The sequence below is a fragment of the Gymnoscopelus microlampas genome, assembly GCF_963454915.1.
Source record: "Gymnoscopelus microlampas genome assembly, chromosome: 8".
In the NCBI taxonomy this organism is placed as follows: domain Eukaryota; kingdom Metazoa; phylum Chordata; class Actinopteri; order Myctophiformes; family Myctophidae; genus Gymnoscopelus; species Gymnoscopelus microlampas.
Window position 1 is genome coordinate 47,664,446 of NC_139945.1, and position 18,527 is coordinate 47,682,972.

The 18,527-nt window shown below is 43.2% G+C and overlaps 1 protein-coding gene across 13 annotated transcripts in view; it reads right to left on the reverse strand.

The window, feature by feature from the left end:
• The window catches only part of LOC311050998 (RNA-binding protein Musashi homolog 2), a 309,794-nt gene that overhangs the window by 52,259 nt on the left and 239,008 nt on the right, over positions 1-18,527 (reverse strand). For all 13 annotated transcript variants that reach the window (XM_084065314.1, XM_084065321.1, XM_084065320.1 and 10 more), the window contains exon 10: positions 955-1,029. In XM_084065314.1, the coding sequence (XP_083921440.1) occupies positions 955-1,029 (75 nt within the window). The remainder of the gene's footprint in view (positions 1-954; positions 1,030-18,527) is intronic.

An 18,527-nucleotide genomic window follows, 5' to 3' on the forward strand; every position in this document is an offset into this window, starting at 1 on the left:
TCAGGCGAGCCATGAAATCGAATATAAGGTGTTGATTGCAGTCAACTATAGTGCTGGCTTATTCTGGGTCCCAATCCTGGCATATTCTCCTTGTAAAAGGTCTTTATAGGCAGCAAAAGAGGAAGTAATAGCTTAATGTCACCACATCAAATCGTATTTGGAAAGACAAGGATGGAGAGGGGGGGGGGGGGGGGGTGTATAATAGCTGGCACTGGGATAATGGGTCTGTGTGGAGATTGCCAGGGAGGGAATTTGTCCTTTAAACAAAGCCGTTTGGGTTAGCTTGATGTGACAGCATTACACATTCATCCTGGGGACATCCCGCTGACATCTGAAACGTGGGAAAATGTATCCAAAAAGGTCCAGGATTTTGCAGTGTGCATGTCTTTTGTGTGCCTCTATACTGTACAGTATTGTGTGTGTGTGTGTGTGTGTGTGTGTGTGTGTGTGTGTGTGTGTGTGTGTGTGTGTGTGTGTGTGTGTGTGTGTGTGTCGGAGCATACGAGTGGATTGGAGTGGGAGCAGAGCGAGACGTCTTTTTACGAAGCGGGGAGCGGGTTTCTAAAAAGGTAGGAGCGAACTCGGAGCGAGGACCGCCTGCCGCTCCAAGCCGCTCCGGTCGGGGCCGCGCACCACATGTTTGAGCATGCCCGGCCGGTCGCACGGACACAGACACAGACATCCAGAAGAGCACAGCGCACTTTCCTGATCAAGATTTCATTAAAATGTCTCCGTAATCCACACAAGTATGTTTACAAATACCTTGTGTCAGCTATGTTATATCACCAGCCAGGATACGATTTGAAACGGAGACGGATTTTGGCCAAACCACACTCGCTTTACTGAGAGTAAACAATTTGTGTTAAATTAGCACTTAGGATTTTACAGAGAAAGCTAAGTTGCATGTTTCAGTGACTGTCTGAGCAGAGAAAGAACATGAAGCTGAAAACTTACCAGGGAATTGGTAGCTGTAGCTGGGAGCAAATCCAGTGTATCCTCTACCGTAAGTAGCTACGATGTTGGGGTAACCTGTGGAGGGAGAAGGAAATCCATGTTAGCCACTTTCAACCTGGCCTCCCTATTTGGGGCTATCAGTGGTGTAAAGTAACTAAGTACATTTACTGAAGTACTGTACTTAAGTACAATTTTAAGGTACCTCTACTTTACTAAAGTATTTCCAATTTTCAATACTTTTACTTCTACTCCACTACATCTCAGAGGCAAATATTGTACTTTTGCCTACAATTGTAGACCTTGTGAAGACAATTTTCCCCTTGGGGACAATAAACATTATTATTATTACGGGGCCAGCCTGCCAGCATGGCAGCAGGCCCTGTTTTAACCCATTGAGACCTGAAGCCGATTCTACATGTCTCCTAAATCCCAACAGTTTTCTTAAAAACGTATGTTTCTATATCAGTGGTGCTCAATCTTTTTCATGTCAAGGACCCCCAAAATGATATGTTTTTGGCCGCGGACCCCCATCAAAATATTTTGTTCCAGGGACCCCCAGAAACAAAGATTTGAGTTAAAAATGTTCGCTTTAAAAATATATATATTTCAAAGATTTGCACACATTTTCACTATTTTTCAAAAATAGCAGATCTACAAGCTCATAGCGCGGCACTCGGTGCCGCGCTATGAGCTTGTATATCTGCTATTTTTGAATAGCCCAAAGTGCAAAATAAGGCTTTTTAGCTCAAATCTAAAAATGACACAGTTCCAGGTCTTAATGGGTTAAGATTGGCATTATTCTTCCGATTCTGCCACTTTTCGCAGTTCTGGCTGAACCGTGCTGTCGCTTTTTACAAAACTCGGCCATATGGTAGATGGTCTTGAAAAACTATCAAGAAATAATTCTCACAATCTTTCGTGAAAAGGTGGCGCTACAGCACTCAATTGAAAATGCCAACTTTGAACAGGTACAACTCATGCCCTGTTTGACCTAGAGCCATGAAACTTGGATACACATATGCGTCTCCTCGTGCTGAACAACTTTCACCCTCTGACTTTTGACCTCTGACCTTTAGATCTCCCACCATTTTGAATTATATGAAAAACAGTCATTGGCTCCTAACTTCTGCATTTTTTCACTTATGGAAAATCCGCTACTAACGTTTTGTCGGCAGAGGTCCAAAGTTCTAGCCTGGGATCCAGCCTGCTTCGCTACGTTCGGCGGACTTTTTTTTCTCTCTTCGCTTATCAGTCTGGAATGCCTCCTATCTCCAAGGGAGGCAGGACATGGCATACGGCTGGAATCGTGCCGGGGCTTCTGATTGGTCTGTGGTGCGGGGCGGGACAAAAAAAACGGTGTGATCGTTGTGATTCGTCATTCGTTTGAACAACATCCAATCAGCAACGACGTTGCCTAACGTAACATATGTAGTTCCAGTGTAGTTCTGCAAAACGAGTCAATAGGAGTTCCAGACTGATAAGCGAAGAGAGAAAAAAAAGTCCGCCGAACGTAGCGAAGTAGGCTGGATCCCAGGCTACCAAAGTTCATGTGTAAAGAATTTCGTGCAAATTACTCAAAAATCCCAGGAGGACATAGATTTTAACTATTGCAGTTTTATGAAAATTATTCATCTGCCCCTAACACACACATGCAGACTCACATTTCTTTGAAACTTTACAGAAAGGTTGAGGGTCATTCCAAATATCACTGAAACCAATCTTACTCCAATTGGCCAAAGGGGGGCGCTATAGCAATTTTTTGAAAATGCAAACTTTAAACAGGCATAAGTCATGCCTCGTTTGGTCGAAAGTCGTGAAACTTGCTTACACTTGTGCCTTGACTCATGAGGAACACATGTATCACTTTGACCAGTAAGCTCCGCCCTTAGATTGTCCGCAATTTTGAGCAGTTTGAAAAACACTGAAACCCAGGATTTTTCAGCTATTTGCGTGAAAGTGTCATCTGTGTTATCTCCTTTTTCACAGGAGCTTGTCTGTTGGTCCAATGGCTTCTCGCTTAAACGTGTGCCTTACAACCTCAAGGTTGCCAGTTCAAACCTCACTTGATGCAGGCTTCATTAAAGTTGCATTGCACACAACATGATTGTGTCAATTAATGCATGTGCAATTGTTAAAGATAACCTGAAATGCTTATTTGACAGTATGTTTTTTCAATGTATGACATACTTCATTCTGAAAATAGCCAATCTACAATCTCAAAACTTTTCAGATAGCAACGTGTTTCTGAGCTTGTAGATCATCTGCTTTCACTGTTTTCGGTTGCGAGGAGACATACAATTTCTCCATTGGTAAATGGTTTGTGAACGAGTGATCTTAGTGTTAGTGAAACAGGGGTGGTTCATGACAGAAGGCAAGAGCTTATGATCTTCAACAGACAACATTAGCCTGGACAAAGCTATAGCACTATAGGTAGTGTTGCAGCCTATTAGTCCGAAGGTTGAGAGTTCTATTCCTGTTAATGGCAATAGGTTGAGATGTCCAATCAATCCATTCTGTTTCCATCTCTCTCTCTCATCAATCTATTCCGTTTCCATGTCTCTCTCTCTCTCATCAATCTATTCCGTTTCCATGTCTCTCTCTCTCTCTCATCAATCTATTCCGTTTCCATGTCTCTCTCTCTCTCTCTTCAATCTATTCCGTTTCCATCTCTCTCCTGTCTGTCTGTCTGTCTGTCTGTCTGTCTGTCTGTCTGTCTGTCTCTCTCTCTCATCATCATCATGTAGATCGGCTACTTTCACTGGTTTCTGTTCCGAGGAGACGTACAATTTCGGTAGATGCAGTGATCTAGAGTAGTTAGCAAAACAGAGGCTTGGTCCATCAGGGACGGAAAGACTTATATATATCAACAGACACTACCAGGGTTATCATATCTCTAGCTCAATGAGAAGAAAGGCAGCCTATGAGTCCGGAGGTCACTGGTTCGATCCCTGTCCCCGACGATGTGTTGAGGTGATCATGATTTGGCATTCGTAGGCTTACGCTTAGTATTTCTTGAGGTTAGGGGTAGGCATAGTTTTACTGAGGTTAGGGTTAGTGAGGGTTTAAAAGGCTCATTTGTTAATTGCATGCTCTTCTTTCTCTCAAGTTCAGTCTTCTATGTTTCTATGGCTTATTGTGCATATTACTTATCATTGCTTCTTTCTTTCTTCTCTCTGCAATCCCTGGCCCCGTATTATCGCTGCTTGCAGCTATATTTATTATTATTATTACTCCACTACAAATATTTGAAAACTTTAGTTACTAGTGACTTTGTAGATTTTGATTATTAGTACAAAACATACACTTCAGCCCTATATTTGAAAATAGCCGATCTACAAGCTCACAATGTGTCACGATGCAACGCATTGTGAGCTTGTAGATCTGCTATTTTCAAAAGATTTCTGAGACATTTTATACATTTGAAAACTTGTGAAATGGGACATTCTGCATAATGAGTACATTCTACTTTTGGTACTTTAAGTACATTTTGATACCAATACTTTTGTACTTTTACTCAAGTAAATTTTGAATTCCGGATTTTTACTTGTAACGGAGAACTTCTACATTGCAGTATTGATACTTTTACTTAAGTAAAAAATGTGAGTATTTTTCCACCACTGGTCATTATGGAAATGTATACAACATTTTTCTAAATGTTTCTAAAAGTTTCTAAAGTAGAGAAAAGAGCAGTTTAGTTTAGTGGTTATCAACCTGTATTATAGTGTATTTATATGAGCTGTTTGAACTTGAACGATGTGTGTCCTTGATTGATTCCCAAAAACAAGGAACAAAGTGTGTCAATAAGGGACACTCCTTGTAGTGTCCAAATAAGGAACATTTCCGTATTTCAAGGGACAGTTGGCAACCCTAACTCTCTCTCTCTCGCTCGCTCGCTCGCTCGCTCGCTCGCTCGCACGCACGCACGCACGCACGCACGCACGCACGCACGCACGCACGCACGCACGCACGCACGCACGCACGCACGCACGCACGCACGCACACACACACACACACACACACACACACACACACACACACACACACACACACACACACACACACACACACACACACACACACACACACACACACACACACACACACACACACACACACACACACACACACACACAAGCACATCATGTGTACGTGCACGATGACTGTAGATAGCCTGTGAGTCATGGCTGAGACTTGGCAGGAGGTTGTGAAAATCAGGAGTCCACCTGCTGTGTGTGTTTTTGCCGGTACGCACGTAGAAGACATACTCAGGTTTGCGTGCATTCACATACACACACGATACATACATACACACACACACACAGACACACACACGCACGTACGCACGTACTGTACACACACAGACACACACACACGCACGTACGCACGTACTGTACACACACTAGGCAAACACTCTATGAGTTGAGGCTTTACACACGGACACACGGACACACACACATGCATGCACACCTTCAGTCTCTTTCACAAACACACTGGCTCTCTTCCTCACACGTACACAAACACTCTCACACAGATATATATACACACACGCACGCACGCACATATGTACACACACATGCACACCCGCACTCCTTTTCACAAACAGTCTCTCTTCCTCACACGTACACATACTCTCACACACACGTCACTCCCTCACATACTCACATTGTTCTCTCTCTCTCGCTCTCATACACACACACACACACACACTCCCTTTCTCCCTGCTTCTGACACTGTGGCGTCAGTGATCGATGGTGTTTCTTTCAGGGCGCGGGCTGATCGATTGTGATGGACGCGTCTGTGAGTGAGACAATGAGAGACTGAGGTTTGGGACCAGGATGCTACAGATTAGCACTGTGCATTTCAAAGCGTTCAGGTACACTAAGCACTATGGCTGAAGGAGACAATGAGGCTGTGCGTGCGTGCGTGCGTGCGTGCGTGCGTGCGCGCGTGCGTATTGGGATATATGATGGGGTGAGTGCTAGAAAGTCACTCCAAAGTGGTGAAAAAGAGTGTACTGTGTGTTCCCATATTTGCTGAGGGAGACATTTTAATGGCCATAGTACAAAAGTGTCCCTCGTCTCCTTGGCTCCCGTTTCAGTGCTTCTGATATTAACATGATTTATCTTCTTGTGATGACTTCAAGGCATAGTTTTAACACATATGAAATGTATGAATGGGATTCTGTATGCATTATCTAGCCTATGTGCACCTGATGTGCATGTATGTATCTATCTATGTTTTTGTGTACATAGTATATCACTGTTGGGCAGAAACCTTGTATCTCCATATTTCATCTTTTATGCTATATTATATAATTGTATGACACTTTTGTGCATAGTGTGACACTTTCTTGCAAAAGCAGCGAAGAATAAAAAAATCACACCCAGTGTGAAGTGGGCGGTGTGTGGTCATCACAACATGACTCACTTAAAAAAAAAGGATAAATGACTTTTTTTAAGTCCATACTGCTATTCATAGGGCTGCACATGTGTCATGTGTTTCGCTAGCCAATCACAGTCCTGAATTTGCAAAGTCAGCCAATCACATTACAGTTAGTGGTGATGACACTAGCTGTAATGTGATTGGCTGACTTTGCAAAAGTATCGATTTGCATTAACGATGGAAGGGTTAGGGGTGTAGACTGCATTGTAGACTATTGGCCAATCACGGTGCAGGATTGGTCAGTGTCCAAAACTCACTTATAGGGGGCGGTTACACCGCCCCAAAAAATTATAAAGAAAGGAAGAAAAAAAATATATATACTAGAGGTTCTGGCCGCTACGCAGCCCTCACAACTAGAGTTCGGTCTCACACCTATGTTGCACCGCTGATCCGACTGAAATGCCCATATATGGAGATCTCTGTACTGTATCTCTCAGTCCTTGTCCCTTTTATGCCCATAAATGGAGATTCCTGATGTCATCAGTATATTCCCCCTGGGCATTCCCCTTTTGTGCCCATATATGGAGCTGACTGATTTGTTTGCGCCTGATGCCATGACGATACATTGAGGTTAGACAACACACTCCATATTTGGGCGTAGCATTGGGAACTCCTTATATGGTTATGGCTGAGTCATGGTGACATGAGCGTCCGACCGCCGGCCGGTCCTCCCTTAAGCCAATTTTAATATACTGTAGGATACACAGGTATATACAGTATAGTATATAAAAGTAACGTTTTTCACCCATTTTTGAGCGGTGCAACCGCTCCTATAAGAGGTTTTAGGACCCATCCGTGGTTTTTCGGAAAGTTTCGGAAAGTTTTTCTTTCCGACGTAAAAATGTGTCTTTCGCAGTGACGCCATGCTGTGGAAAACACGGCCATAGGCTAGAAAAAAATCACACCCAGCAGGACGTGCTGTGATTGGCTAGCGAGACACATAATGAAATTAACTTCAAACTTCGCAGACGCGCTGTGATTGGCTAGCGAGACGCATGATGAAATTAATAATAATGTAAAAAATGTAAGCACGTCACTTCGCAGGACGTACTGTGATTGGCTAGCGAGACGCATGAGGAAATTAATAACTCATAAATATCACCACTCACTTCACACTGGGTGTGATTTTTAAGAAAAAAATGGCAGTCAAGGTGAATTTCACAACAAAATTACATTTAAGGTGAATTTAGAAATCCGTGGAGGTGGAGTGGATAGAAAAGTACGTCTCCACCTTAAAAGGACAACAGGCAGAGGAACACTGACAAAATTAAAGAAGAATTCTAAACATATTGACGTTGCATAGCAACTGCCTTGTGCAGGCAGAGGGGGCCTTCTTTCTCCTTCTTTTTTTTTGGGGGGGGGGGGCGTGATATTGATCCCCGTGGGGTAATTGGTTCTCTGCATTTGACCCATCGTAACAGTTAGGAGTGCTGCCCTGGGAGCAGTTAGATCCCCGGCTCCCCTGGGGTTAGTGTCCTTGAGCAATACGTTGAACCCCTAACTGCTCCCAATGAGCCGGTTGGTGCCTTGCATGGTTTCCTCTGTCGTCAGTGTGTGAATGTGATCTGTGTGTGAATGGGTGAATGTAATACACTTTGTAAAGTGTTTGGATAAAGGCACTATGTAACTGTTTTTATGATGTTCTGCATAGTAGTGTATATCCGTCTGTCATTTAATGTCACTATGAATTGAGAACAAGGGCCCCAATGGAAACAAGCCAATGGCTTTCGTGTTTTTTTTAAATTCCTATTAGCTGACCTTGTATTGAACTGTACCTTCATGTGCTTTTTTCTGCACGCTTCTAATAAAGTATTCAATCAATCAATCAGTAAATGCACCGTTTTCCATTTTACAAGTTTTCTCTCCGACAGTGATGATAATGCATGTTATGATATGCATGTTAGGAGCTGTGCATGTCTGCTGACACTTGAGAGTCTTAACCACTTGTCTTAAACCCTATATATTTAGTTGACCGGGTCTTCCCCTCTGCACTAAATCTTAGTAGAAAATAGCCGATCTACAAGTGAGATTGTAGATCGGCTATTTTTGCTTTAATGCTTGCCTCCAGAATAGGGACGCTAGGGTTCACGTGGTTAGAGCAAAACCAGCCTCTCAGCAGTGTTTGCTGTGCTGCATCCATTGGAGTCTGTCCTGGTCACGGTGGCGGATTAGAGAGAGAGTTAGAGTGGGATGGCAACCAACACACATGCTGCCTAGACTGGGGTGGCTGCCAGGTTGGAAGATGAAGAAAAGCTACAGTACACACACACACACACACACACACACACACACACACACACACACACACACACACACACACACACACACACACAGTACACCGTCTTTTTGGACAGTCTGACGGCAGATAAGATGTTTTTGCATGACCCTGCTCCACCGCAGTGTATTCTAAGTGTGTGCTTGTGTGTGCTCGTGTGAGAGTGTCTGTGCGTGTGTGTGCGTGCGTGCGTGTGCCAGGGATAAACAGGAGCTTCACTTGTAAACTGAAGCAAAGCGTAGCAGGTTTACAACTTGTGTCTGATATGGCAGAGCAGAGCTGTCACACACACACACACACACACACACACACACACACACACACACACACACACACACACACACACACACACACACACACACACACACACACACACACACACACACACACACACACAAAGAGAGGGCCAAATAATAGCATATCCTAAAACAAATATAGCCACCATATAACTCAAGCTGCGCGACCCCATTTCCTATATTCCACCAGACCTGGTCTCATTTCAGTGGCCCAAAGAGAGAGAGAGAGAGGGGGAGTGGGAAAGGAAATACAGTAGAGAAGGGATAAAGAAGAGAAAAGAGAAGTAAAGGAGAGTTAGTAGGGAGTCAGCGAGAGAGACAGGGCAGGAGGGAGAAAGCGAGACATGGAAAAAGAGAGAGAGAGAGAGAGAGGTACTGAGCTCTTGGAAATTGGCAGTGGCAGCTTGCAGCGAGCATATGACAACATACATTTCTACTGCCTTCTTTTTCAATTGCCGCTCCCGATACGAGGCCCAGGTTTGCTGCAAGCTCAATAACATATGGACCCGACAACGTGTGAACAACCTCAATTTCGTATTTATTTATTTCTGCACGACAGCGCACCATCTACCAGTACATATATCCTGCATATGGCTGCAAGGAGCAACGATCCCGAGTCGGACTCAGATAACCATTCTATCTGAACTCTGATACAGTGATTTAAAAAGGCATTCAGCCCGCTACCATACCATGTGATACTTATGGTCACCTTTCTCTCCCTTGCAGTTGTTATAAGCTGTGTGTGGACTAGCTTGTTCTATCCACTCTCAAATTGTGAGGTTAGTGAGTGACAGTGTAAAACACTCGTTTGGAAATTCTAATGAGCTCCTGGGGGCCACCCACCGAAAAATAAAATGTAAAAAAATATGCAATTCTGGTTTTCTATCAGTTATTTGCAAATCATGTCACCGTGTGGGTCAATGAACGTTGTTGGAATGGGCGCCTTGATTCTGTTTTGTGAACTACTGTAGGTAGGCTGGGCCCTGGGAAGGCCTCCCAGTCAGACGCACAAGATGGTCGAGGGGGCAGGGATTGGCTGACATCACCTCAGATCTCCCCACTGGAAGTCTGAGGTATGGGAGTAAAATACCAAATAGCGCACCTCTAACTTGGGACAGTACTAACGCAATTAGTAATTGACACTACAAAATGCAACCAAAACCATAAATCACAAATCAATGACCTTTACTCTTAACTGGACATTTGGGAAATGTGCATGTTTTGATGTAGAAACTATTTGATTTAAAAACAACAACTATTTGTCATATTTTAGGCCTTTTCCACACCTTATTTTAAACTTCAAGGAAGGTCATTTTTATTAAGATTACGTAATAATTGTTGGTGTTTGTTTTTGCTTAACAATGTGTTATTGAATGGTATTGAATGTTGAATATGTTCAGGCATCAACACTGGAGTCAATGGGGCCGAAGAGCAACTGTGGACATATCTTAAACTGGAGTAAATGTCACCCGCTGAGGTTAAGTGTACATGACACACAGCTTTGTCTGTGACATTTAGCAAGCTGGCCCAGGAGTGGGTGCGGGGGTGCACGCGTGCGTGTGCGTGTGTGCGTGTGTGTGTGTGTGTGTGTGTGTGCGTGCCTGCATGGTTCTGTGATGACAGTACCCAGGGGGAAGAAGGCTATCTTTTCAACAGAATGACCACATTACCCTCAATTGTTCAATCAACTCTACTACATCACTGGCAACACACACACACACACACACACACACACACACACACACACACACACACACACACACACACACACACACACACACACACACACACACACACACACACACAAATTATTTTATTTCGATCTGCACAAGCGTAACATACAGTAATAGATCCAAACACTGATCAGAAGAATGTTACATTATGGTCAAACCAGATAAAACTGGATGCATTATTAACATATATAGGGAACTTTAGTGTCCTCCTCGGAGCACAGGTCTCCGCCAGGCCGGGTTGCATACCCAGGGCCCGCTAACTTTGGTCATAACCACTTGGAATGGGATCTGAAAAATCATACTCATACATCTTGATCACATGACCCCATAGTGTAACGATTTGTGAGTTTTGGACAACATCTGTAGGAGTAGTAGCAAAAAGTGTGTTTTGAAGAAAACGCACAATGGCAGAACATTTGTAGATTGGATCCAATCCAATCTAATGTATTGATATAGCACATTTTACAACGCAAGATTACCAAAGTGCTGCTGCACAGAAAAACTAAAAATGCTAAATACACTACATAAGCTGAAACACAGAAAAACAACAGCAAAAACACAGTAAAATAAGAAACAACAATAAACAACAACAAAAGGAGACACATCACTAATATAGCACAAGAGGGCCTATACGTTGTGTCATGATCCAAGAAATCCAGGGGAAAAAAAGAGGCGCCACCATAAGGAGATTTGAAAAATGTGGGATGGAGGTTCTTCCTTTGCTTAGTGGTAATGTGCGTGCAAAGTTTCCCAGCAATCAGGCGCTGCATTCATAATGTGTGGAATTTTGTGTAAAACGGCCACCCCCACAAACTATGGAAACCAACCAATCCATCGGAATGGAATATGAGAAATGTGAAAGATACGTCTTGATCACATGACTACAGAGATAATGTATACTGATTTGCGTGAGGTTTGGACAAAATCTGTGGGATGTAAAAAATGTGTTTAGCAAAGATCTGTCTCATGGTGGCGATATAACAATTGGACGATTTGAAAAACAATTGTGTGGGGATTCTTCCCTAGCCTAAGTTTCCTGCCAATCGGTCCAGCGGTGCTTTAGCATGTCGTGGAAAACAGGCCACTCCAGCAAACTTTGAAAGCCAATAGTCAATGGGAATAGAAAATCTGACATACATCTTTTACAGATACATTATCTACAAAGATATCAATTTGGGTGAGGTTCAGGCAAAATAGTAGTAGAGTGTTTTGCAAAAAAAAATGCAACATGGCGGAAAACTTGTCATGTGGAAATGGGCGTGGCTTATTTGCTTAGCCTAGTGGGAACGTGCATGCGTGCATGTTTCACGGCAATCGGACACTGCGTTCATGATTTGATGCATTTTGTTCAAAAGGGGCCACTCCTGCAAACTTTGGAAGCCAATCTTACCCATTCAGGATGGAATATGAAAAATTGGACCGATCCATCTTGATCAAATGACTACAGAGATAATGTGTATCAATTGGCTTAATGTTGGCCTCCTGGTGGCACTATAGCAGGCCACGATGTGAACATTTTGGGGCAGAGGTTTTTACTTGGCCTCTAGGGAGTGTGCGTGCAAAGTTTCATGGCAATCGGATGATGCGTTCATAATTATGTAGGCATTTTGTTCCAAACGAGCCACTTCTGCAAACTTTGGATGCCAATTTTAGCCAATCAGGAAAAAGATCGGACAGGCCCGTCTCAATCACATGACTAATAGTCATAATGTGTGCATGATGTTTGGACAAAATGTGTAGGAGTAATAGAACGTGGTGGCGCTATAACAGGCCGATCTGAATAATTTGAGGCAGAGGTTCTGCTCTTGCATCCAGGGAGTGTGTGTGCACAGTTTCATTTCGATTGGGCCAATGGTACCGGAGATTAGCTGCTCACAGACGGAGACAAAAATTACTGTGGTAAGAATGTATTTATTTTTTACCACTTTTTACCACTCCAGATAAACAAACTGCCTATAATAGCTGAGGTAGAACAATATTTAGCCAATCTCTTTGCTTTAGTTTTTTGCAGTCCTCCCAATTATACTCCACTAAGCACAGGTTTGTGAATGTGGACAGTGGCTGATGTTTCATTAGTTTGGATGTGGAACAAGTGTCCATATAAATATGAAAGGGGCAGCCTATTTAAAGAAAATGGAACTATTTGGAGACACACACACACACACACACACACACACACACACACACACACACACACACACACACACACACACACACACACACACACACACACTCTCTCTCTGAACGAAACATAATGATTACCTAAGTAATCAACAAGTCGCATTATACAAGTAATTAGTAACAACAGTATGACTATGTAGATATAGGCTACATGTTCTTTTTTGTTTGTTTGTTTGATTTTTACAGGTAATTAATTGTGTATGAAATTCATAGCAGATAATGACAGACAACACAATAACATAATGTGTTAGGCTGCGCTTCTGTTTGCAGTGCTTCCCTACAGCAACCACATACACTTCAGTTTGATCGACATGTTGAGCCACTTATTATATTGACATTCAAGACGGCACGCACCCACGTACAGTACATACTGTACACATATACGGCACACGCACATTGAATTGCACAAAATTTACCCATGCACACAAACGCACACACACACAGAATCAGACGGTCACGCACGCACGCACGCACACATCCAGGGAGACGCAAGTGTGCTCACAGGCAGAGACTCCTGAGCCATAACATCACGTAGCTTCAGAAATAAAGAGGCCCTAGACTGTGAGAGAGTGGAGAATAGCAGCGGCTGTCTGGCAGACAGTTTTCCAGGTGGCTGAGCATCCTTTGTGCGTGACAATGGAGTTGGGACCGACGTGAATGAAGGGTGTAAGACACATGTCGCCACAGCTGTGGCTTTACTTGAAGTGTGTATGTGTATTGTGTACATTGAGAGAGAGAGAGAGAGAGAGAGAGAGAGAGAGAGAGAGAGAGAGAGAGAGAGAGAGAGAGAGAGAGAGAAAGAAAGAAAGAAAGAAAGAAAGAAAGAAAGAAAGAAAGAAAGGGAGTGCAAGATAGAGTGTGATAGAAAGTGGGGGTGCAGTCTGAGAGCATTTTGAATTTTGCTTATGTGAGTTGCTCTTATGTACTCCCCTGCTGTTACCAGGTGAGAAAATGACTTCTTCACTTTGTCTGAGGGGAGAGAGGCTTCATAAAGTACAAGTCAGACAAGGTCCTCCACACAAGGCCAAGGGTAATAAGAACCTAGGGCTGTGCCGTGTGTGTATCTCCAGTATGTTTGTGTGTGTGTATGCGCTAGTGTTGAATCAACGTGGCAGAAGTAGCGATTAGGCGCCCATGTTCCCCGACAGCCTCCCCTGTCGACTTCGCCCGTCTCCTCGATAAATAAAACCTGTCGTTTTATCTGCCCCCGATGGTTTGCTTCTACCCGACCCTCTCTAGACGCCTTGTATTAATATGCATGCTAATGTACCTATTTTATGGCTCAACAGTTCACATTCACTTTAAAATCAATTATCCATCTGCTGAAGCCGCGTGTGGCTGCGAGGGGCTTAAGCGCGTATTAATTTCAAGCAAACATACATGCGACTCTCTCTAACACAATAAAGATAAATGGCTCGATTAGACGCCGTAAACAAAAAGGAACGCCAGAGAGGCCCTTTAATGAGTTTTCGGCATGTAAGGAATTACTGCTCCCTAAGTAATGAGCGGTGTTGGAGTTTTCATGCAAATTGGCAAACAGGAATGTTTCGCTGCCCCGCTTTTTGAATTTCATTTAGATAAGGGGGCGTCGCGCGCAAGGGAGCGCAACGGTTCATATCGGCCCTCCTCTCACACTTCCTAAGTCACTCTCTCTCTCTCTCTGCCCTTTTCCTCTCTCTCAAACTTTCCTCCAACTTTCTTTCTACACCTGACAACAGTAGCTGGAACACTGGAACCTCCTGAAAGTGCTACTAAGTGCTAACCTTCAACAATGTCCATGGTGCTTGTCTTTTAAGCTCCATTCCTTTTTTTTCTCCCTATCAATTACACACCCCATGAAGCCTCGAATTCAAGGAGTTTTTGTCGCATTCCTGAGCCAATAAATTGATGACCAACTGAGACTCAATGAAGACTCTTTGAGTCTCCTTACGGAGACTACGCTGGTCATCAAATTATTGGCTCAGGAATGTGACAAAAACAAAAAAAGTGTGTAATTGATAGAAAATAAGTATTTTTTTGGGTGAACCTTTAAAGACTTCTTTGTGGGAAATTTGGACCACTGAATAGAATAGAATACTGGTTGATGATGAAGTCCTCTCACTCTCACCAAATGAGACTCTGTGATATCCATATCCAATTATTCTCCATTCACAGAGCAGGCCAGATGAAATCACATATTCATAATTTAATATAGCTTCAGTTTTCCCCCTCATTTAGCTCTTCAGTGTTCTGCTGGAATTGTGTGTGTGTGTGTGTGTGTGTGTGTGTGTGTGTGTGTGTGTGTGTGTGTGTGTGTGTGTAGGTGTGTGTGTGTGTGTGTGTGTGTGTGTGTGTGTGTGTGTGTGTGTGTGTGTGTGTGTGTGTGTGTGTGTGTGTGTGTGCGCGTGCGTGCATACACAAGCGTGAGGGCGGATGGGGGTATAGAATCGCATGTGTGTAAGACAAGGGTGATGTCCCTGAGACAAAGAGGGCAGCACAAGGGGGCCCGTGCATGAATATCAGTGCATATTTCACACCAGCCAACCCTCTGGCTCCACCATGTGAGGAATAATGCTTGATGGAGCCAAATTGAAGGTGTGGCCGACCTATCCCCGAGCCCCCATTAGTTAACCGCATTTGGGACTGGGCACCCGGCATCAAACGATTTATTTGCTCCAGTTGTTTTTGGCAGACAATCAATCTCTCTGTTAATTATCTCTTGTCACTAATGCAAGGTTGGGGGGGGGCATTCTCTCTGTGTGTGCGTGATTCCACGGGGGGGGGGGGGTTATGTGGTTCGTGGGTGCTGCTCTTTGCATGTGCATGTCTGTGTGCGTGTGGGTGATGGTGGCATCAATCTGTAAAAGTCCTCTTCCACTTATGTCAAGTGCTTCAGCAGACAGGGCCCATTGCAGAGCTGCTCTGGTGTAAATCCCCCTCCCTCCAGTCCCTTATGTACTCCCTAGTGACCATTTGGCAGCTTGCTTTATCTGAGTGGAATTCATTCATATAAACACAGTTCTCTGGACTGCCAGTGTCAGTGTGCTGCTGCCAACTTTCATACAGTAGGGGAGTCAGAATAGACTTCCACCTTGAATACAGTACGGGAGTCAGAATGCGCTTCCACCTTGCATACTGTACAGTAGGGGAGTCAGAATGGACTTCCACCATTCACACAGTAGGGGAGTTTCGAATGGATGTCCAGGGGGGCTGGCAGAAGGTATTGTCAGTGTTACAGACTCAGTTAGTCAGTGTCAGTTAGCACCACCTCTGCCCCTCCCCTGCAGCTGTGGACCCAGCCAGATGATAAAACGGTGTCAGTGACTGCCTTCAGGTTAAGGAAGTAAGATTTATTCTATGGCAGTGAGGCTTTCAGATAACAACAGAATGAAGTCATTGTTATGGGCTGTTTAGGTTTCACTCCGTTTCTGTTGTCGAACATTGAACTGGCACAACAGATCACAAATTGAAGGCATGGCTCTGACATACTGTATATAATATGTGACCCAGTGCTGCAAATAGATGGTCATCCCGTGGCCGTGCACTTTACCGGAAACCTGAAAAGTGACGATTTTTGTGACTTCCTGTTATTACTTCCTGTCCATTATTCCATTATTTCACATAACTCATCACTTTTGTTAAATCATGTCAGCTGATTATGTAGTCTTTGATATGATCGTGCAATGTTACAAGAAGAATCGCTCACAAATTGTAACGTCAACTCTAAGATATTAAATTAACCACAATATCGAGTTAAAATGTTATAAAACGAAAGCGTCTAGATTCTCCTTCGGGTCCATGAAAAAAGATGTCAAACAAAGACGTCCAGGAAGTGAAGCGTTACAAATGGATATTTTGGGAAACGTGTTTTTACAATGTCCAACTGTTTAGCTGTGCATAGGACATGTAGCGTCAGTGTGCAGTGCAGTTAAAGACAAGTGACGGATTGTGGACATAGAGTTTAGGTGATGAAATTCAACATAGAGTTTTTTGTTATATATTTCCCTGAGTTGTGTAGGGATAATCATAATGGAACTGCAGTAAAATGTCTCCCTCCCTCATTGTCACATCGGCCAGCCACTGGGATCCCTGCTCTCTCCATGCACAAAAGGGAGATTTTTCTCACCTTCAGTTCAGTGCTCCACCTATTCACAATGACTTCTGAGATAGGAGGCTGGCTAGAGATTACTCTAGACAAAACATCTTTAGTTACATTTGATTACTATTCTTGTTCTAAAACAATAGAGAGAGAGCAGCTGTTCAAGTTTCAGTCTCATTAACCACTTGAACCGCAGCCTAACACTAATCCCTAATGTGTTATAATAGGGTGAACATTTGGCAAAAATAGCAGATCTAAAACTCACAAGGCATCAAGATGTGTTGTGAGCTTCTAAATCGGCTATTTTTGTTGAAGAGGCATGATATAGAGGGGAAAAGGATGTTGGGTTTAAGTGGTTAAGGAATATGGAAGGATTGTTGTTCGTGAATTAACTAAATCTAGAAAGGTGTGCTCAGTAGAGCACAAATTTCCGCTAGGAGGCATGCCCTAACAATAATAACATTGTGTGCAGTGAAATTTCTACCAACGTTTTAAAACGTCCTTTCAAAAAAAAGAAAAACAATTTTATGTTTGCCAGTGACAGTGATATGTGCATTGATAGTTGACAGTTGACATATTCCAAGTTGGGGAAAATCTAATAAAAAGACCTCTTCATTCCGGGGAGGATTTCTGTTCATCCCAAATACATATTTTATCGAACCCAGGACAACGGGACAGTGTTAGTCTTGAGCCTTGGCTTGTTCCATTGACTGATGTGAAAAATATTTGAGAATTGAAGTCCTTGGCCTGCTGTCAACTTGCACAAGAAATATAATGCTGACGGCCCTAGTACAGTGGTATGTGATATTAGCCCCGGACAGACACAAAGACATGTTATGTTCTAATATAATCTTATATTAAAATTGGCTAATGGGAGGACCGGCCAGCGGTCGGGCGGACCACATCATCACACTCATGTCACTATGACTCAGCCATAGCCATATAAGGAGTTCCCAATGCACCTGCGCCCAAATATGGAGTGTGTTGTCTAACCTCAATGTGTCATCATGGCATCAGGCGCAAACAAATCAGTCTGCTCCATATATGGGCAAAGCTCTAGTTATTCACAATTGCATGATTCAAATTAATGTTATTGTAACTCATTATGGAATAATAATATTAAATACAAAGATGTATTTTCAGCTGAGAAAGTGTGTAAATCTGGATTTCTATTACCTTTATTTTCAGAATTTCTTTTTTTTTAATAAGCTGTACTCCAAAAATCTACCTTCATATGATATGAAAAGTATCGTTAACTGGAAAAATTGCTCCTCGGACCTCCTCAACTCCTCTAGTTGACCACCAGGTCAAGTAGGTTATTGTGGGCCGGCAATGTTCAAAATTCACCATGATGGAATAGGACAAATCGGACAAATTCATCTTGATCACATAACCATTGCGTGATGTTTGGACAACTAATTTTTAAAAAAGTATCACAAAAGTCGGCCTCCTGGTGGCACTGTATAAAGACAGATGTGAAAAATGCAGGGCAGACATTAGAGTTATAGGTAACTGCACCGAATCGGCCTGTTATAGCACCACCATGAGGCTGATTTGAAACATTTCAA